At 35.2% G+C, this 22,227-nt stretch overlaps 1 protein-coding gene across 1 annotated transcript; it reads right to left on the bottom strand.

Moving 5' to 3' along the window:
- Window positions 1-19,897: 19,897 nt before the first annotated feature.
- Window positions 19,898-21,234, bottom strand: LOC108324832 (cytosolic sulfotransferase 15). The gene has a single exon (XM_017557759.2). It carries the CDS (start codon window positions 21,143-21,145, stop codon window positions 20,165-20,167), a length of 981 nt encoding a protein of 326 aa, XP_017413248.1. The 5' UTR covers window positions 21,146-21,234; the 3' UTR covers window positions 19,898-20,164.
- Between the last annotated feature and the right edge of the window lie 993 nt (window positions 21,235-22,227).

Consider the following 22,227-nt stretch of genomic DNA (forward strand, 5'->3'; position numbering starts at 1 on the left):
GCCTAGGTTTTCCTTATCAAATCCCAATTCCTTGGCAATCTAACAAGCAAAACCCGCATTAAAGAGCTGGGATCTAAGACAACATGTGAATCATCTTCCATTCCTAGAATCAATGACCCACAAGGACTCCTATTTCAGTTCAAGATTTCATCTTACGTTCCCATAATCCATAAAACCCCAAAATCAAGTCATGAACGTTCCCATTACATGCAAGCTTTAAGATCGGAAACAAGAATACTAGCAATTGATAGAAACGGCATATATATATTCAAATCATTCAACAATTACACAAGAATTCAAAGGCTACAACTAATCCCAACAAGATGGGTTTGGTTCTCCATTTCCATGGAGAACCCTAAAGCTTACAAAATGGAAGATGGAAGAAGAAGGAGAACCCAAGAGGAAGAAGGGAGTGTTCCCACGAACCCTAGCAGCCCTCCAAGCTCTCCACTCAGTGAAATCGCGCCTCCAAATGACCAAAGACCCTTTCCCCTTCGCGTTTTAGGGTTAAATAAGCTGTCTGCCACATCAGTAAAAGTCGCGCCAGGGCGCCCTCTGTCAGTCGCGCCCGGGCGCGAGACTCTCTGGAAAAATTGAAAACTGGCGAAATGTCGCGCCCGGGCGCCCCTCTGTTCTCGCGCCCGAGCGCGAGCCTCTCGCATTTGGACGAACGTCCTTCAATCTGGCCGAGCGTCCTCCTTCCTGGACGAGCGTTCTGGACGAGCGTCCTCTGCCTGGCTGGACGAGCGTCCACTTCTGCCTGGCTGGACGAGCGCCCTCTGCCTGGGACGAACGTCCTCTCCTCTAGACGAGCGTCCTCTTCTCTGGACGAATGTCCCCCTCTTGGACGAGCGCCCGCTTCTGGGACGAGCGTCCTCGGACGAGCGTCCTCCTGGACGAGCGTCCTCCTGCCTGGACGAACGTCCACTGTCCTGGGATGAGCGTCCTCCTTCTTTGGACGAGCGTCCGCTCGTGCTTCCACTCTGGACGAGCGTCCGCTCTTCTGCCTTCTGGGCGAGCGTCCGCTCTCTTGGGACGAGCGTTCTTGCACTGCTGATGGCATTTCTTCGTGCTAATTTCTTGGTTCAGTTCTATAGTTTGTTGGAGAGTCTTCCAAGCTCATTTTTAGCTACAAAACAAGGGATTATTGATGAAAATACATCAAGGTAGCCAAAAACACAAATATTTAGAAAACAAGACAAAACAAGAGGATTAAGCAAGTTATAAGTTAGAAAGGAGTTGATTTTGCTACTAAAATGATGCTTAAAATATGGTATAATTTAGCATTATCAAAATACCCCCAAACTTACAACTTTGCTTGTCCTCAAGCAAAAGTACTTCTCCTAGCAAACAATTCAATCACAATGGTCTAGCAACTCAAGCATAGTTTCAATCAAATAAACAAAATCAATCATGCTTGCTCAACTTAGAAAGCACATTCAAGAGACCATATAGTCTTAGCAAGCTAAACCTCAATCATGGTGCTCACAGTTCAAAATCACATGATAGATGCAATTGATAGATCAACAAACATGGCAAGTTGTTTTCAATGAGTGCATGGAACCAATCCTCACCAAAGAAAGTGTTTCACTCAAGCACAATGGTGTATAAGGATGTGTGTCTAACTCTCAAATATCACAATGTTACACAAATCAACTTTGCCTTTCGTTTCAACAATTTAAAACACATTAACAAACAAGTTACATCACAAGGACTTTTTGAAGCTTGTATTGTGGCTGGGCTAAGAAGAAAAATTGGTTTTTCTAGACAACAAAGCACCTTGAGATAAGAGACCAAACAATTTAGTTCATGATATAGCATAGTATCTCTTTTTCTCCAAAATTGAATAAACAACTCTCAACTTATTTCCCAACTCTTTTTCATTGAATTCATGTTTTTGTTTTTCTTCTTCTTTCTTCTTTTTCTTTCTTTTTAACTCAACTTATTGTTTTTCTCAATGCTCTCCTTTTGACAAGAACTCCCCCAAACTTAGACCATTCTCCTCACTCTAACATATATGTTCATCTCTACTCAAGGTAAGGCGGTTAATGATTTTTCAATAGGCTTAAGGTTTCGGGAATGAGAAAGTTTTCTTTAAGGTTCAAAGGTTATACATTGGCTTTTAGGCTCAAAATGTAGAAGAGGTGGAAGAACAAGATGGCCTTGATCATTTGTAACAAGCAAGCAAATAGTTCAAATAGAGAAACTTAGGCAAAATCAACTGTAATTCCAAAGTAATAACATTCAGCAATAAACTCTGAGGCACAACATCTCACAGGTTTACTCAGGGTTCCCGAATTTGATAAACATCATGCCAAGAATATTGATCACAATTAAAACTAAGCATCTATCTCAACAGATACAAGCAACCACAATCTCAGTTCAACAAGCTCAACCGCATAATCTCAATCAGATTTTCAAAACAATTCTCATGGATAAAGAGCAAGCACAACAGATTTGTATTCAATTCAAGCATAACTAATGATTCACTCAAATCACCAGACCAATTGCACAAGAACTATCCACTAGGCAAGTCAAAAAGAAATCCAAAAAAAAAATAAAAAAATAAAAAAATAAAAAATAAAAAAACTGAAAGCAAATAAGAACTGGAAATTAAAACTGAAAAACCGAATTAAAATGGACTCTTTGCAGCTCCAGCAGTGTAAGACACTAGCTTCACTTTCATCTGCAACATCTTCCTCCCACAGTAGCTTATACTCCGCAACTGCTCCACCTCCCCCATCAGTAGGGGCCTGGCCCCCAGGCCATGCTACACGAGCAGCAAAATTTTCAAGTCATAGTTTGCTCTGCTCTAGCCTGGCTCATAGGTTGGCCAATGGTGGTTTCAAACTTGTTAAGTCCTTAGGAAGATCTTATCCTGTAACAACAAAGCTCAAAGCAAACTTAGTATCTCATAGTCAACAACTGGAGAGAAGAATCCATAAAACAAACTAAAAGAAATATGCAAAAGAAAGCAAAGAAACAAAACAATGAAAGCCAAAACAAACAAAGACAAAAGTCCAAGAACAAAGAGGGAAGTCTTAGAATTAAGCTTCCCAAAGGTACAACAACACAAAAAGGTATAAAAACACATCAAAAGGAGTGTGTGAAAGAGTGCAAAAGAATGGGAAACTCATCATAAAACAAGAAAAACAAAAGTGCAGAACCAGAAATTTTTTTGTGCTGGGCGCCCCTGGTGCAGCTCGCGCTCGGGCGCCCCTCAGCAGGGGGCGCTTGGGCGCCACTGGTGCATCGCGCGCTCGGGCGCCCCTCAGCAGGGGGCGCTTGGGCGCCACTCGGTCAGTTTGATGCAGGAGGCCATTGGTGCAGCTCGTGCCCGGGCGCCCCTCAGCAGGGGGCGCTTGGGCGCCATATCAGTTTTCTGCATAATGCAGATTTCTGCGAAATTGGCCACTCACTATGTGATTTTTGGTTCTAGACCTTCATTCAATGCACTCACACACCAAACAAGCTAAAACTAACCTAATACACTTATACAAACCACAAAAACAACATCAAAACTCAAAAATCATAACAATGCAAAACTACACAAACATGCAAAACATAAGCCAAAAATGCAAATAACAAAAAAATCACACAAACACAAGTAAAATAGGTAAAAAAACTGGGTTGCCTCCCAAAAGCGCTTGTTTAACGTCATTAGCTTGACGGATTACTCAATGAAGTGCAGATTTTGATGTTGGTGTGCTCCTTCCACCAACTCCTCTTGAATCACATTCTAGCCACCAAATCAACTCTCATAGCTTGAATTCTTCTTTTTAGCCCTTCCACTACCTTGACATCTTCAAATACTCAATCCTCTTGATCAACTTTGGCTTGCTAGGCTTGAGTTCCTTGTCTCTCATCAAAGGGTGGTGATGACTAGTCTTTCTCTTTTCCTTCTCCCTTTCTTCATCTTTCACTTAGCACTTGGAGCATCTTCAATGAAGGGAGAATTTTGGGCAGCTTGTAGTGCTCAACATAGTTGTCTCCTTGTGTCCTATAATTCCTTCAATCTCAGGGTCTTCATGATGCTTTTGAGGCTGCAGTCCTCCATGTATGAACATCCCCTGCATACACTTAGACACAACTAGGCTAAAGCCACAAATTAGCCCAAGTAAAACTGAAAATCTATTTACAACAAAAGAGTTAGTTCTATATACAAAATCAAGTCTACATAAGTTAGAAACCTCACAAAAGTCTAGTATTGACACGAGTCCCCGGCAACGGCGCCAAAAACTTGATGAGGCCCAATTTAACTTGTTAGCCGTTGCTAGGACTCGGGTTCAATCCCCAAATCCTTGGCAACGACGCTAAAAACTTGTTAGCTCAAAAAATACTTGTTGGGCTCGATTTCGGCAAGTGCACCGAATCGTTCAAGTAATAAACCGATAAGACCGGGTATCGTTTTCCCAAGAGACTCGTAATACTAGATAATTGTGCGATTAACAACTCATATAGACTCAATAACATAACATCAATATACAGAACAAGTGCAGGAATGTAAATTCATACATAATTACAAGGTTGGACTTTGGTATTGAAGGCACTTGGAAATGGAAAAGACTAGAAATGGTATGAAATGACATTGTTAAGGTTAGTTTTCACCAAAGCACTCTTGTGTATAACCAATTTTATCTCCTCTCTATCAATTTACTAAAGTCAATCCACTAAAACACTCTAGCCCTAATTCCTTAGGTGAAAGAGCCTAGGTTTTCCTTATCAAATCCCAATTCCTTGGCAATCTAACAAGCAAAACCCGCATTAAAGAGCTAGGATCTAAGACAACATGTGAATCATCTTCCATTCCTAGAATCAATGACCCACAAGGACTCCTATTTCAGTTCAAGATTTCATCTTACGTTCCCATAATCCATAAAACCCCAAAATCAAGTCATGAACGTTCCCATTACATGCAAGCTTTAAGATCGGAAACAAGAATACTAGCAATTGATAGAAACGGCATATATATATTCAAATCATTCAACAATTACACAAGAATTCAAAGGCTACAACTAATCCCAACAAGATGGGTTTGGTTCTCCATTTCCATGGAGAACCCTAAAGCTTACAAAATGGAAGATGGAAGAAGAAGGAGAACCCAAGAGGAAGAAGGGAGTGTTCCCACGAACCCTAGCAGCCCTCCAAGCTCTCCTCTCAGTGAAATCGCGCCTCCAAATGACCAAAGACCCTTTCCCCTTCGCGTTTTAGGGTTAAATAAGCTGTCTGCCACATCAGTAAAAGTCACGCCCGGGCGCCCCATTTTCGCGCCCGGGCGCGAGACTCTCTGGAAAAATTGAAAACTGGCGAAATGTCGCGCCCGGGCGCCCCTCTGTTCTCGCGCCCGAGCGCGAGCCTCTCGCATTTGGACGAACGTCCTTCAATCTGGCCGAGCGTCCTCCTTCCTGGACGAGCGTTCTGGACGAGCGTCCTCTGCCTGGCTGGACGAGCGTCCACTTCTGCCTGGCTGGACGAGCGCCCTCTGCCTGGGACGAACGTCCTCTCCTCTGGACGAGCGTCCTCTTCTCTGGACGAATGTCCCCCTCTTGGACGAGCGCCCGCTTCTGGGACGAGCGTCCTCGGACGAGCGTCCTCCTGGACGAGCGTCCTCCTGCCTGGACGAACGTCCACTGTCCTGGGACGAGCGTCCTCCTTCTTTGGACGAGCGTCCGCTCGTGCTTCCACTCTGGACGAGCGTCCGCTCTTCTGCCTTCTGGGCGAGCGTCCGCTCTCTTGGGACGAGCGTTCTTGCACTGCTGATGGCATTTCTTCGTGCTAATTTCTTGGTCCAGGTCTATAGTTTGTTGGAGAGTCTTCCAAGCTCATTTTTAGCTACAAAACAAGGGATTATTGATGAAAATACATCAAGGTAGCCAAAAACACAAATATTTAGAAAACAAGACAAAACAAGAGGATTAAGCAAGTTATAAGTTAGAAAGGAGTTGATTTTGCTACTAAAATGATGCTTAAAATATGGTATAATTTAGCATTATCAGCAAGGCAATGCCTTGTGATCAGGTTGATCTTCTCAAAAATCCAAAATTATCCTTAATCATTATCCAAATAAATTTTCCAAATAATTTCTCAATTTTCAAAAAATATTTTTCTTCCATTTGTATTGTTTTGTCCTGTTATTTTTGGAGAAAATAACCATTTTGAAAACCACATCAACTTTGCACGTTTAATTAAAGATATTTCTTTAGGGCAGACGCTGTAGGGTACTAACACCTTCCCTACACGTAACCGACTCCCGAACTCAAAACTTAGATTTCGTAGACCTTGTCTTTATTTTATGTTTTTTCCGTAATTTTCCAAAATAAACTATGGTAGCGACTCCAAACTCCTAATTTTCAAACTCTTTTATTATTTTTTTAAAGAGTCTCGTTGTCTCCCCGTCGCGATTTCGGTTGCGACAGCTACCTCAACGGTGGAAAATGAAAAATACTTTGTTGTTCTAATCAAGCATTAAATGACATTAAATGCTTAACGTTCAAAAATAACAAAAGTGATAAGAGAAAATGCATATCTGCTGCATGCACAATCTACTCTAATCTTTGCAGATAATCTACTCTATACGCATTCACATACTTCATTTAAAAATCAAAAGTGGACCTTACAGACAAAAGAGATATTCACAGAATGTTCTTCACTTGAAGTTGTGTCTAAAAGAAAGTACAACCTACTTCAATCAAAGAACTGAAAAAGCAAGCCTGCTTTGACAAGTTGACTTTAACCAATGGTTGATGTACATGAAAAAAGATAAGACACAAGAATCAAGGCCAAGAGATGAGTCTAACGGACATTTCTCCAAGGGCCTATATATAGAAGATCATTCAGATAGAGAATCGAGAGGATAACATACAACAAAAATATTCATCCTTAGAAAAACGTTCAAAAGAAAAGCACAAAAAGAGCTCAAGAAAAGAAAACATCTTAGTAGAAAAAGAGAAAAGAAGTCAAGCAATACATCAGGAGTGGTGAGAAGACTAGGAGTGGTGAGAAGACTCATCAAGTCTAAAGTAACAAAAGGTTATTCGATGACTGAGAAGATCAAGAGTGATGCGAATACACAGTTAATCTTGTTAAAGATTATAGTGGAACTCTTTGCAGAAGAGACTGAACATAAATTAGTTGAAGTAAACCAATACTAAAGTATTTGTGCATTTGTTGTCTATCTCTTGTCTAACCGCTTCTCTTATAAAACCTGCAACTACATTTTTATTTCTAAACACAAGAACCTTCCGTTCCAAACAATTTTTATTCAACTGAGAAAGTTCTTACAAACATTGCAGTATACGTTCTGAATATCATATTAAAAGCAAATATCTTTTATAAATCATTTATAAGATCGAGCGTTTAAGCATTCATTTGATAATTCCAAAACTCAACCAACGTGTTGTATTAAAATGATTGCGAAAAAAAAAATTCTATTAACACTATCCAACTTCCTTATAGTATTTTTCAGATACTTCAACTTCTATATTTCTTTCATCCTTATGTCCTTAGTCCGCTAGCTTGCTCATCTCCTCCATCGAAAGTATCAAATCCGCTCTTAAGAATCTTAAGTGTTGTCACCAAGCATTTCGTACAAATTTTGTATGAATATGTGTAGTGAGTCATAAAATTGGTCCTACACCTTTCCTTAAATGTCAGTCGGCAAGAAACAATCCGAGTTGAAGTAGCTAACATGTTTTTCCCAAATTGGGTTAGACCATGTTATATCTTTAAACTTGTTGGAAACGGAAGATACCAAGGACACGAAATGTTAAAAGTCTGTGTTTTATTAAAGTTGAACCAAAGTTATGCTTTATGATTTGCGTTTTTGTTTTCTTTCAATTAACAATATTGTTAATTTTTCGAAGGATTTTATTTTTTAATAAAAATCGTATTATGATGTTTTATTGTGATCTTCACTAAAAGCTCGTGAGCCTAAAATTTACAAAAGAGCTTGTCAACCTGAGGCTTATCACCTTCATATACAAAAGGCTTGTCACTTTGAGGCTTAACAACCGAATATACAAAAGGTTAGTTAGCCTAACTTAACATTATCTTACATATTTATATGGATAATTAAGATTATATCTTAAGAGCATGATTAGATATTTATGACTTTATTATCTAACATAATTTTAATAAAAATCATAGAAATTATTCGTTATTTTATATTAATTTTATATTATTTTTTTATATTAATCACATAATATATAATATTTTCTAATATATAAAGACAAGTGACGTAATAATGTAACATTCACGTCATCTAATTAATGAAAAAACTAAACAATGTAAGCTTAATTCTCATATAATTTTATATCTATAAGTTTGTTTGTAATTTTATTTACTTGAGTTTTAGAGAATTTTCTATTTTTTAAGTCATACAACTCGTTGTTGAAACTCAACTTTCTTGAAAACTCTTTCTCTCTGCTTTGATAGATCTACTATCTTTTTCGATAAAAAAAAAAAAAATCTTAAGTTAAAATCACATTTTAATCTGACTTTTATTAGTTAAAGTCATGTATTAGTATACAATCATTTTTTTTTATTTTATAAAACTCGTGATTCTCGTACATTACTATTTTTATGTTTCTTTCACACTGTTAATAACTATTTGAGTTTTTATTTTCTTACTTTTTCATTTTCAATTAACTTTATTTTGTTTAAATATATATTTATGTGATGAGCACATTTTAATATTTGGAGATGTTACTGTTAGATAATTAAGGTAAAAAAATTAAACCAATTATGATAATTGAAAGATGTTTTTAATTTAAGAAAAACTATAAAATTTATTTTAGAAAAACTAGAAATTATTATTTAAAATTATATTTTTTAATGTTATTTTATTTTATTTTAGTTTTGTTAGATTAGGTGTTTTTCATTTATTTGATAAAGACATTTTTATTTTTTTAGATGTGATTTTTTTTATAATCTAGAAATGATTTCTTTAAATAATCAGGTCAATAAAATAAAGTAATCATATTAGCTGAAGCAATTTTTAATTTCGTAAAATTTATAAAGATAAACAACAGTTTTTATTAAGTCAAAAACTTTTAACAGGTTGAGGAAATAAATATTATAATTCTTTTCATTATTTGTATGGATACTTTTTTCTGGTCATGAACTTTAATTTAATAATAAAAATAATTTTTTTAATTTATTTTGAATTGATTCATCTATTTTCTTACACGGAATATTAGTGTTATATATGTTAAATCTTAGGGTCGGAAATACAATTAAGTAGAACAATAATTCTTATTTTGAATTGAACTAAACGAAATTTTGTAAGTATCGTAAATATTTTATAGCTTATACATTGGTGTCAATAAATGAGAAGAAGATAAAAACATGACCTTATATATTTGGAAATGACAATGATGTGATTATCTTTAAACATCAAGTTCATAATTTTCTCAATAATAAATAAGAACATAATTCAATTCATATTTATTCATTCCTTTTTAGGAAAATGATCATATTTAGACTTGAGTGAATTTAATTGGTTTTCACACTTCAATGCCTGAGTTTGTGACTTTGGCATCCCATTGACGTTATTTGTTCTAGAAAAAGACATTATTTGACATTATGCTAACGTGACAATCATTAAATTTTAAAATTGTGCATTTTGATAGTTTAGAAATTCAACAAAAATAATTCCACACAGTCTAAATGAATGTTAAAAACTAAAATTGTATCAAAATATTATTATTAATAATTATTTCAACATTTAGTTGTCACATCTCAAACATTAAGTTATAACTTAAAATACTGACATTTGAGAAATATTGAACCGTATTTATAATTATTCATCTATTTTACCTACTTTCTCGATTTCTATCGTTTCATAATAACATTTTAATTATCCCATAATAACACACTTATGCATATAACAAACATACAAAAACACCATTTTAACAAACACATATAATCTATATGTTCTTTGGTATATGGTATAGGTGGAAATCTAAGTACCACCTACACAATCAATATTTTTTTCTTAATTAAAAAATATTACCTTTTGACTTCTAATCCACCTAAAAGAAAAGAAATTGAACGAATGATAAAAACTTAGAAAGTTACCAATCTAAATTTCTACTGACTTGTATTGATCTGTTCTTAACTATCCTTTTAAAAAAATATTGTTATAAAAATGAACAATTTCTCAATTCTAGAGAGCGTGCACAAAATTTATAATTTATCAAATAATAAAATTGTTAATAAATAAATAAGGAATAGAACTCTAATCTATTTGTAAAAATTTTTATTATTAAATATTATAGATTCAATGGATTACTGTTTTTAAATACAGTAATCTTGTTAGGTTTAGTTTTCTGTTTTTCTGTTTTCTATTTTTATTCTCTTCCTTCTTGAACTCTATAAATAGAGTTTTCCCTCACACAAACAGTTGTAATTTTTACGCTCATTCAAATGATAACATCAGTTTTCTTTTCCCTAAATCAAGTTAGGAGTTCGTTCACTAACCTGTTAACTGTGTCCTTTTTGGTCTTCTTCCTTGCCTTCGGTGAAGGCAACTCCTTGCTCCGGTGAAGGGTCTCCATGAAGCCCTAGAACCTTCCTCTTCTTCCACTCGAAGCTTTCTGCGCTGTTACCCACTGCCTTTCTGATCTCGAGGCAGCTTTCAGCCTATAACGAAAGTTTTCTCACGTTTTGGGTTTATTGGGTTAAAGGCCATTGGGCCTATTATTTTCTGATGTGGCCCATTCTCTTTATGGTATCAAGAGCATAAATCATACCCACCTCACTTCCGCTGCCCAGATTTCGTTCTTTGATGATTCTTGCTTAGTTTCTTGCATTGTTTCTTGCTTCCTTTTACCATGGATACTACAGACCAGCCTGCCAATCCTTTCTACTTACACCCAGGGGAGAATCCAGGATTAACCCTCATCTCTCAAGTACTGGGTGAGAATAATTACTCTTCTTGGAGCAGAAGCATGAGAAGAGCACTCCTAGCCAAAAATAAAATCAAATTCATTGATGGGTCTATCAAGAAACCCAAGAAAACTGAAGCTTCGTTTGACGCATGGGAAAGATGCAACATGATGGTACTCTCGTGGATTGTAAAAACACTTTCTCCAGAAATTGCATAAAGTGTAATATATGTTGAAGAAGCCAAAGAATTATGGGATGAGCTAAGGGAGAGATTCTCTAAAGGTGACTATTTTAAAATCTCTGACCTTCTCCAAGACATTCATTCAATCAAACAAGGGGAAAGAACTGTTAATCAATTTTTTACTGACTTAAAAATCCTCTGGGAAGAACTGGAATCTCTTCGGCCCATACCCAACTGCACCTGCGAAATCCCTTGCAGCTGTGAACTCTCCAGAACCTCTCTAAAATATAGAGAAGTAGAGCACGTTATATGTTTTTTAAAAGGGTTAAATGATGCCTATAATACTGTCAGGACCCAGATTCTGTTGATGGAACCTCTGCCAAACATCAATCGTGTTTTCTCCCTCATTATGCAACAAGAGAGACAAGAAAGGTCTGAATCTGGCATTGCAAGCCATAATCACTCTACTGAAACCAGTAGAGTCATAGCCAATGTTACTAACAAGAACAGCAGTTGGAAAACAGACCAGACCTGAAAAAATCAAGGTCGTGGTGCTGGGTCACATGGTCTGGGAAGAGGGAGAGGAAAGAATCCTAATTACGGAAAACAATGTTCTTACTGCAACAAGATGAATCACACTGTGGATGAGTGCTACTCCAAGCACGGTTTTCCACCTTGGTACAAAAAGAATGATAGCAATCAAGAGAGAAACAGTGGCTGGAACTCTACTAATGTCTGCCAAAGCAGTTCTAGATCAGAGAATACACGTCAGGGAGACGCCAGCACTACTTTCAACAAACTCACCCCAGAGCAAATTGAAAAACTTCTAAAAATGATTGAGAAAGCTGATGAGCCTACACATAAGATCAATCAAATGCAGAGGAATGACAAGGAAGACAAACCAGGTACTCTTTCTTGGATTATTGATACTGGGGCCACTGATCATGTAACCCATGAGAAAGGGAATTTTGTCACCTTCTATAAGATTAAACCCATTACTGTTAAATTGCCTAATAATTCTGTTATTACTGCCAAACATGCAGGAACTGTTCAATTTTCTAAAGACTTTGTTATTTTTAATGTGCTCTATATCCCTGATTTTTCTTTCAATTTAATCTCTGTTCAAAGTCTTATAAGAGACTTGAATTGCAGCCTAATTTTTTCTTCTGAGTTTTGTCAGATAAGGGAGAACTCTACATTGAGGATGATTGGGTGTGCTAACTCTTACAAGGGTCTTTACTACCTACAAACTTTTCAGAATCCTGACCAGTGCCTTGTTCCAGGATCTGTCCTTTCCTTTAAACATGTTGATGTAAATCTATGTCACTATAGACTAGGCCATCCTGGACACAAGACTGTCAAACAGATTTGTGAACATTTTCCCTATGTCCAAATGAATAATGATACTGTTTGTGATGTCTGCCACTATGCTAAACAACATAAATTGCCTTTCCCTATAAGCAATTCTTTATCTACTGAATGTTTTGAAATGATTCACTGTGATATATGGGGTCCTTTTTCTGTTCCTTCAATTCATGGGCATAAATATTTTCTTACTATTGTTGATGATTATAGCCGACATACATGGATATTTTTGATGAACAACAAGGGCCAAACTAGAGACTTATTACAAAATTTTATTATTAAAATTAAGAATCAGTTTGGTAAAACAATTAAGACTGTTAGAACTGATAATGGACCCGAGTTCAACTGTGTCAACTTATATGACTTGCATGGTATTAGCCATCAAACTAGTTGTGTGGAGACCCCTGAGCAGAACTCTGTTGTTGAACGTAAGCACCAACACATTCTAAATGTAACCCGTAGTCTTATGTTTCAATCAAATATACCTAATACCTATTGGTCCTATGCTGTGAGCCATGCTGTCTATCTCATAAATAGATTGCCTACTCCCATTCTTAACAATAAAACCCCTCATGATCGTATCTATAATGTTCCCCCCACTTATTTAGACTTAAAGACTTTTGGATGTCTCTGTTTTGCTTCCACCCTTGAAGCTGGCAGGAGCAAACTTGACCCCAGAGCAAGGAAAGGGATTTTCCTTGGATACAAAAGTGGAGTCAAGGGTTATATTGTCCTTGACATCAACACTAGAGAACTTTTTATAAGTAGGAATGTTGTTTTCTATGAAGACATTTTTCCTTGGAAGCATCAGCAGAACAACCCAAGTGTGAATGATGAAGAAGCTGACAGAATCACTTTTTTCAATGATTCCCTAGGCAGTTCTGCCTCCAACAATGATGAAAGGTGTGCAGAAGAAGAGATACAACATGACATTGTTGAAGAGAATAGGATTGATAATGAAGTCAATAATAGTGAAGGGGATCATGGATACAGGAGATCTGATAGGATCAGAAAGCCTCCAGGATATCTAGATGACTACATCCATCAGGTTAATCAATCCTTGTCTGTGAGAAATAAGTTCAAAACCCCTTACCCCATTTCTGATCTATTATGTTGTGATTCTTTGACAGAAAAACATTCAAGATATACCATGGCTATCACTGCTAACAGTGAGCCTCACTCTTACAATGAGGCCAAAGGGGTGAGTGAATGGGCAGAGGCAATGCGCAAGGAAATTAAAGCCTTGCAGGACAACAACACATGGTTTCTAACACAGCTTCCTCAAGGGAAGACTGCAATTGGATGCAGATGGGTATACAAGATTAAATATAGGGCTGATGGCACCATAGAAAGATACAAGGCCCGCCTAGTAGCTAAGGGTTACACCCAGCAAGAAGGGATAGATTATTTGGACACATTTTCTCCTGTTGCCAAGCTAACTACCGTTAGATTACTCATTGCACTGGCAGCCTCTAAAAACTGGTTTTTACATCAACTAGATGTGAATAATGCATTCCTTCATGGAGACCTAAATGAGGAAGTCTACATGGAGCCACCCCCTGGTCTTAATGTTCATAAAGAAGGCCAAGTGTGCAGACTAACTAAGTCACTATATGGCCTAAAACAAGCTAGTAGGCAGTGGTTTGAGAAATTGTCTAGTTTCCTCACCTCTGTTAGCTATATACAGTCAAAAAGTGATCACTCTCTCTTTATCAAAGGGACACCTACTGGTTTCACAACCTTACTTGTTTATGTTGATGATATCATATTAGCAGGGAATTCCATGACAGAAATCAGTCACATAAAAAGTCTTTTGCATAACAGATTCCAAGTAAAGGATCTAGGAGAACTTAAATATTTCCTAGGGCTGGAGGTGGCAAGGTCCAAGAGAGGAATTCGTTTGTCTCAAAGAAAATATGCCTTAGACATACTTGAAGAGACGGGAATGCTGAGTTGCAAGCCCTGTTCAACCCCTTTTTTGAGTGACACGAGTATTCTATACAGAAATGACAGCTATTTGAAAGATCCAACCTCTTACCGAAGATTGATAGGGAAATTGCTTTATCTCACTAACACTAGACCTGATTTGTGTTTCTCTATTAATTTGCTAAGTCAATTTATACAATCTCCTACTGACTACCATTATCGGGCTATTCAACATGTCCTTAGGTACATAAAGTCTATACCCTCAGAAGGACTGTTCTTTCCAGCTGATTCTCCCATACAGCTAAAAGCCTTCAGTGATTCAGATTGGGCAACTTGTCCAAATACTAGGAGGTCCACTACAGGTTTCTGTGTCTTCCTTGGATCATCACTCATCTCTTGGAAATCAAAAAAACAGAGCACTATCTCCAGGTCCTCCACTGAGGCTGAATATTGTGCTCTGGCAGCCACTACTTGCGAGCTACAATGGATCCACTATCTATTAGAGGACTTACAGATTAAGGAAGCTGGAATTCCAGCTCTATACTGTGACAACAAATCTTCCAGACATATAGCTCATAATCAGAGCTTTCACGAAAGAACCAAGCATATAGAGCTTGATTGCCATGTTGTTCGTGAAAAGGTGCAAGCTAACCTTCTACATCTTCTCCCCATTCGCTCAGATGAACAACTAGCAGACATATTTACCAAGTTTCCTCACCGAGTTCGGTTCGGATCTATCGTTCCCAAGCTTGGACTGGCAACTATACACCATCCAGCTTGAGGGGAGGCTATTAAATATTATAGATTCAATGGATTACTGTTTTTAAATACAGTAATCTTGTTAGGTTTAGTTTTCTGTTTTTCTGTTTTCTATTTTTATTCTCTTCCTTCTTGAACTCTATAAATAGAGTTTTCCCTCACACAAACAGTTGTAATTTTTACGCTCATTCAAATGATAACATCAGTTTTCTTTTCCCTAAATCAAGTTAGGAGTTCGTTCACTAACCTGTTAACTGTGCCCTTTTTGGTCTTCTTCCTTGCCTCCGGTGAAGGCAACTCCTTGCTCCGGTGAAGGGTCTCCATGAAGCCTTAGAACCTTCCTCTTCTTCCACTCGAAGCTTTCTGCGCTGTCACCCACTACCTTTCTGATCTCGAGGCAGCTTTCAGCCTATAACGAAAGTTTTCTCACGTTTTGGGTTTATTGGGTTAAAGGCCATTGGGCCTATTATTTTCTGATGTGGCCCATTCTCTTTATTTATTATTATTATTTTTCTTTTCTCATTTTTCTTCTCCGTTTTCTCTTTCTCCTCTTGTTTTTATTTTTTCTTCTCATTTTTCCTCTTCTCGTTTAGGCAATGGTGTATTTAATATGAGAATTTTTTTTTCTATGAAAATTATCACAATTTAGTATAAAAATTAATTGATAAATATTATCATAAAAAGCTCAAAGTCTAAAACAAATGATAAGAAATTTGACATTCATATCAACACATATGTTGCCAGACAAATTTGTACAAAATTTTCTGATAAATTTTATTGACATATCAATTACTAATGGGTTAAATATGTTTTTAGTCCCTCAATTATCAAGCGATTTTGTTTTTCGTCCCTATTTCAAACTTTGTACGATTTAATCCCTCACCTTAAGAAAATCATAATTTTTGGTCCTCAAAAACTAACGCCGTTAAATTTAATCTTACGTTGCTAACGGTATGCCACGTTCTGTCATGGTAGAATTGAAAATCTGTAAAAATAGTCTGAGGTGGCTAACGATCCTCCTCCCTCTCTCGACCTCCACCCCGACACCACCACCTCTGCCTCGGTCTTTCACCTCAGCCCCGCCGCCCTCCACCGCCCTTCGATCAGGCAGAATAGCAGAATGCAGCAAAGTTCTAGGATTTTCCCCAATCAGGAGGCCTGGTTCTTTTGATTTTGATGGGGCATGGTAATTACTTTCACACACATCATCATCGTCGTCAGAAACCATTAACATCAAGATCCAATTTTTAAGTTAAACCGACAGTTAATTAAGTAAACATAAACATATTTTTCCCCAAATACATATATTTGTTGTTTTCTTATCCCAAGTAGGGTTTTCATTTTCTGGGTGTTTAACTTGCAGGCTATTCGGCTACGGTATCGGAATTCATCTGCTAGAAGCAGAGAACCCAGAAAAGTTGCCAAAGAAGAAGGAAATTAACCCAAAGGATAATCATATATCTTTTCAGGTCAGAATAATTTGGTGAAAAGTTGAAAATCAATTTCACATCAAGTTGGACATGTTGCTTGGATGATCATAATTCAGGAATACATCCAAGTGGATTATTAATTAATGATTTCTTTTCTTAAAGAGAACAAAAGAAACATGTATAAACACAAAGATCAAACAAAAGATAGGCGAAATAACGACACTTTGCTGCATTCTGCTATTCTGCCTGATCGAAGGGCGGTGGAGGGCGGCGGGGCTGAGGTGAAAGACCGAGGCAGAGGTGGTGGTGTCAGGGTGGAGGTCGAGAGAGGGAGGAGGATTGTTAGCCACCTCAAACTATTTTTACAGATTTTCAATTCTACCATGACAGAACGTGGCATACCGTTAGCCACGTAAGATTAAATTTAACGGCGTTAGTTTTTGAGGACCAAAAATTATGATTTTCTTAAGGTGAGGGATTAAATCGTACAAAGTTTGAAATAGGGACGAAAAACAAAATCGCTTGAGAGTTGAGGGACTAAAAACATATTTAACCCATTACTAATGGATCAATTACTAGTGAAATTTACAAACAAAATCTAAAAAAAATTATTATTTATATAATTTATTAATGAATTTTATTTACATATCCGTTACCAACATAATACCAACAATACTTATTAACTGATTACAACAAATTTTATTAACTGATTATCAACAAATTTTACTGACCAAATTTACAAATAAAATTATTGTCAATAAAATTTATTAAAAAAATATTATTTCACTTTTTAAATTAAAATTACAAATAAATTTATCACTCATAAATTTGACCAACAGAATTTATCGTCTAATTTCTTTAACATATTTTATAATAAACTTATAAAATTTAATTACTGACTGATATTATAAACTATATCAACAAAGTTTATCAAAAAATCTATTATTGATGAAAGTTTTTTTACTGATTTGTTGCCTATATTTTGAATTAAGATTTCAAACGAAAATATTTGTTAATAATAAAAATTTTAAAATGTGTTACTATTTTTTTCAATAAATTTTATGTTAATGACAAATAATTATTTTATTGGTAATTATTAATTAACAAATAGTATTTCTCGTAGTAAGCTTAGCTAACATAAACATATTATGCACATTGTTCTTTTATTTTTTATGATTTTGAGATTTTAAATAAATTTGGTATTAAACTAGGATGTTTTAGAACATTGAAAGTCTATATAGCCTATATTTTAATATACGTTAGTATTATTTAGTTAATTAATTTCTTCATTAGCAGTGAACTATGCTTTTAGCCAGTGTTTTGATCACCAGCTCTAAAATTTAAAAATGGTTTTGAACTCAAATTACAATTATAGTTCACCACGTTTCAGCATAAAATAATAGTTAAGTTGGAACCTCAAGCCATAAAAAAATAAAAATAAACAAAAAAATTCAAGTAAACTGAAATCATTTTTCATTTGTTGTAAATTGAAATTCTCTACAAAAGCAACTTCCAAGAAAAAAATCCCATTAAGATGAAGAAAAAAATTGCACTAGAAACGTTTTTTTACGATACTTTTACCCCCATTTTAGAACTTAAATAATAAAGTTGGTGGCATATCCAACAGATGTCTGCCACTGCTGCCATTTGCCTAAAAAATATAATAAGGCTGTGCACTTGAACTAAAAAATTCAATATTTTAAACAGTACACTGATAACTCATTATTTAAACAATACTTGAATTACTGCAATTATAATCTAGACTTTTATTTTCCTTTTCTTTTTTCTACTTTTTTTTTCTCTTTTACTTTCTCTTTCACCTTTTCCTTATTCTTTCTTGTACAATTGATATTAATAAGACATATCTTTTCGACAAAATTAACGATAATTTCTTACAAAATTTTGATTGTTGATAAATTATTAATAAAATTTATCAATAAATTTTATTGCTAATGAAATTTTTAACAATATTTATCAATTGATTTTATTAACAAATTTTATATTGAATTTATCAAGACAATCAAATTAATACACGAATATTGTGATAGAGACTTTTGCAGATCTCTTCTTTGTTTGTTACCGAACGGTAGACAACAATATCTTGCCGAGCGACTTTAGAGAGTTGAAGACACCGGACATCTGCAAACTACCGAATGTTTACAGATTACCGAACGTCTACAGATTATCGAACGTCTACAAACTACCAAATGACTGGTCACTCAGAAGCCGTTCGGTTACAGTGTTTTAAAATAAGTTTTGTTAGTTTTATTATTTTTGTTTTCTCTTTCTCTCTTTCTCTTTATATAAATACTTTACGTACTTTACAGTTACTATTGATATTCATTCACTTTCTGTCCTTTCTGGAATTCTCGTTTTCTTTCTCGTTTTCTCTCAGTTTCTCAAACACTTACATGGTATCAAAAGATTCTTTATAATTGTTTTCATCATCACAAATAATTTTTAATTAAAACAATAAAAATCTCTTATTATTTTAGAATAACTGAAACCATGAACATAAAGAACATAAACTAAACTAAAATAAGTAAAAACACTTACATAGGAATGCACCAAGTCTGCACCGAATGCAAAGACCTAGGATAGCGAAATCCCAATCTCCGAGGATTTTTTATAATTGTTTTCATCATCACAAATAATTTTTAATTAAAACAATAAAAATCTCTTATTATTTTAGAATAACTGAAACCATGAACATAAAGAACATAAACTAAATTAAAATAAGTAAAAAAAAATTGAATACTCACATAAATAAAAATTTAATAAAGATTCCAGTTAAAACATTTTAAATTATAAATAATTTAAAATCAAACAAAAAAGGTCTGAAAAGAATCTATTTCTTTCATGTTAACCTTTTAATTACAAAATTCCGTGTAATTTGAGACTATCCCATTGGAGCAGCTATCAATTATTTTCTGTTCTCAAAACAATAATGAAAAAAAAGTTTATCCAACTATTTCCCAAGTTCACATCCTATTTCACTGTTGCTATTATTTCATTTTGTTTTTAATTTGTAGTACCAAAATATGTATTAGTTATTAAAACTCGACTATAGGAAATTATTATGATTTTGCATCAAAATATCTATTTTGTTTTTAAATACAAAAAAACTTTAAAATTGTATAAGGTGCAAATTGTCTGCTACAAAATAACAGCGAATTTTTTATTAGTAAGCATTAACTTCACGGTCTTTGTTTCAAGAAAAAGCAATGGTATATTGCATCAAATAGTTGCAGTTTCTGATCAATCATTTATTAAACTTACGGTGTTAATATAAACATAATAGTATTACTTTTTCTTCAGTACACCAAATGCTTTGCAGCTTCAAATAATGTAATAGGAATCTGGAATTACTTTAGAATTTCCCAAAATATTGAAGACAAAGTACATGGACACAAACAAGAAACTTAAATTTAACACAGGCTAAACCTAAATAATAAAAAGGCACCACTTGTCTCTGGAACACATGGATGCCTCTTCACACAATACAATCAGAAGTCACAATCAGATCACATTATATATATATATATATATATATATATATATATATATATATATATATATATATATATATATATATATATATATATATATATATATATTAAGAATACGTTTTAAAGGAAAGACCAGATCCACCTAATTTTTCTTCCATGGTTTGGGATAATTTGTCTCTCATAGCTGGGGAAAAGTAGTTTACCCAATCTCCTATTTCACCCTTCCGAAATAAGTATTTTTTCTCGAAGTTCCTGTCAAATGTTCCAGATTTATTCACTTCTAGATTCTTCATTTTCTCGAAACTGCATAAGTTGCTTATGCTTTCAATCACTCCGTTACTTTCCTCTTCTTCTGTGAAAGGACAGTCCAAGAATTCTGCAACTCTTTTCACGTAAAAATTTATATCTTCTTTGAGTTCTTCATATTTCAAGAACAGAACCTTGTTTGGTGTTGCTATGCTCTCTTTCCAGTAACCTAACATATGTTCCCAAGTCGGACCAAACCCTATTATTCCCTTGCAGTAGTTTTCTAGGGCTTCTTCCATTGTCAGTTTATGCAGAGAGTCTGGATTACTTTTATTGGCGAAGATCCAAAATGAAACAAAAGTGTCAAATGGATTTCTGCATATATAAATTATCTTACAGTTGGACTCTTTAATTGACTTGGAAAGGGAGGGGAATGGAATGTGAGTACCAAAAACTCTTGGTTCAGTCATATTGGAGAGGTAAGAAAGCTTGTGTTGGATGTTATCACCATGAAAGATGAAGTCAAGGAAAGGAACAAGTTCATGTGAATTGGAAGTGAGTAATGGATGATTATCAAAAGATGAGAAACGTTTTCTGTTGACAATAGAAAAAGTAAGGGCTTTCAACCAAGTAGTACCTGATTTTGGAAAGCTGGCAACAATAACATCACTGTCTTTTGCCTGAAAGTGCTTTTGAAAATTGTTTACACCTTCGATAAAATTTGATGGACACCAAAAATCTTGAAAGAGATAGAGATGGCGTGCTGCCCAACCCTTCTCTTTGGGAAGGGACAGAAGGAGCTTCTCTTCTTCATATGCTTGAAGCCCTTCTGTTGAAGCCATTGGAAGTTATAGCTATGGAACTTATACCAATGAAAGGTTGATGATATGTAGCTCAATATGGGATATATTTATAACCTGAGATCTGTGCTCCAAAGTGATGAAGATTTTTTTTTTTTACTAGAGAAATGATATATTGACAACATTTTGTCGTACGCGTATAGCGTTATTTCTTATTTTGGTATATGACAAGGTGCGCGAGGGATTTGCTGATTGATTTTTTATTCTGACCTTTTCTCCTCTCTCATACCCCACTCTCATACCATACGTTCTCTCCCCCTAGTCTTTCAACTCCATTTCAGTGCACCTTCCATTATTATGTTGATGTCTCTCCCTTATCCGAATTACCACAGACACACATACGCTTTCACTTTTCTTATCTGCATTTTCTGCTTAACTCTCCTGTTGATATTATTAAGCTGAATTTAGTCTCACATCACCCAATCACCTGATGCTTTGTTTTTCTCTATTTAGTTATATAAGCAATCATCTATAAAACTTGAAAGATACACTAAAATAAATATATTTGCTAGTGTAATGTGGATATAAGTGTACACAGACATTTATAACTAGGCAGAAGTCATACGACAGATTGAGATTTGTTAGATTCGGCTGACGTTAGTCAAAAATTTTACATTCAACATCAAGACCAAGAAAACAACCATAGATTTAATGCAGACGTTGTCAAATATGTATGAGAAACCAACTACAGCTAATAAAGTGTATTTGATTCGTAGACTAGTCAACCTCAAAATGGGTGAAGGTAACTCGGTTACACATCATATTATTGAATTTAATACAATTATTGCACAATTAGCATCAATGTAAATAACTTTTGATGATGAAATAAAACATTAGTTTTATTATCGTCTCTTCCGGAAAGTTGGGGTGCAACTATTACTGTAGTTAGTAATTCTACAAGCAACAACAAATTGAAGTTTGATAACATCCATGACTTGATCTTAAGAGATGATGTTACAGGAGAAATTTAGTGGAATCTCCTAGTTCTAATTCTGGTTTAACATAGAGAAAGAAATAGCCAGAAACGTCGTAATCAAGGCCGAGGCAGATCAAAGTCTAGAGGG

Source organism: Vigna angularis, chromosome 5 (genome assembly GCF_016808095.1).
Source record: "Vigna angularis cultivar LongXiaoDou No.4 chromosome 5, ASM1680809v1, whole genome shotgun sequence".
NCBI classification, from domain to species: domain Eukaryota; kingdom Viridiplantae; phylum Streptophyta; class Magnoliopsida; order Fabales; family Fabaceae; genus Vigna; species Vigna angularis.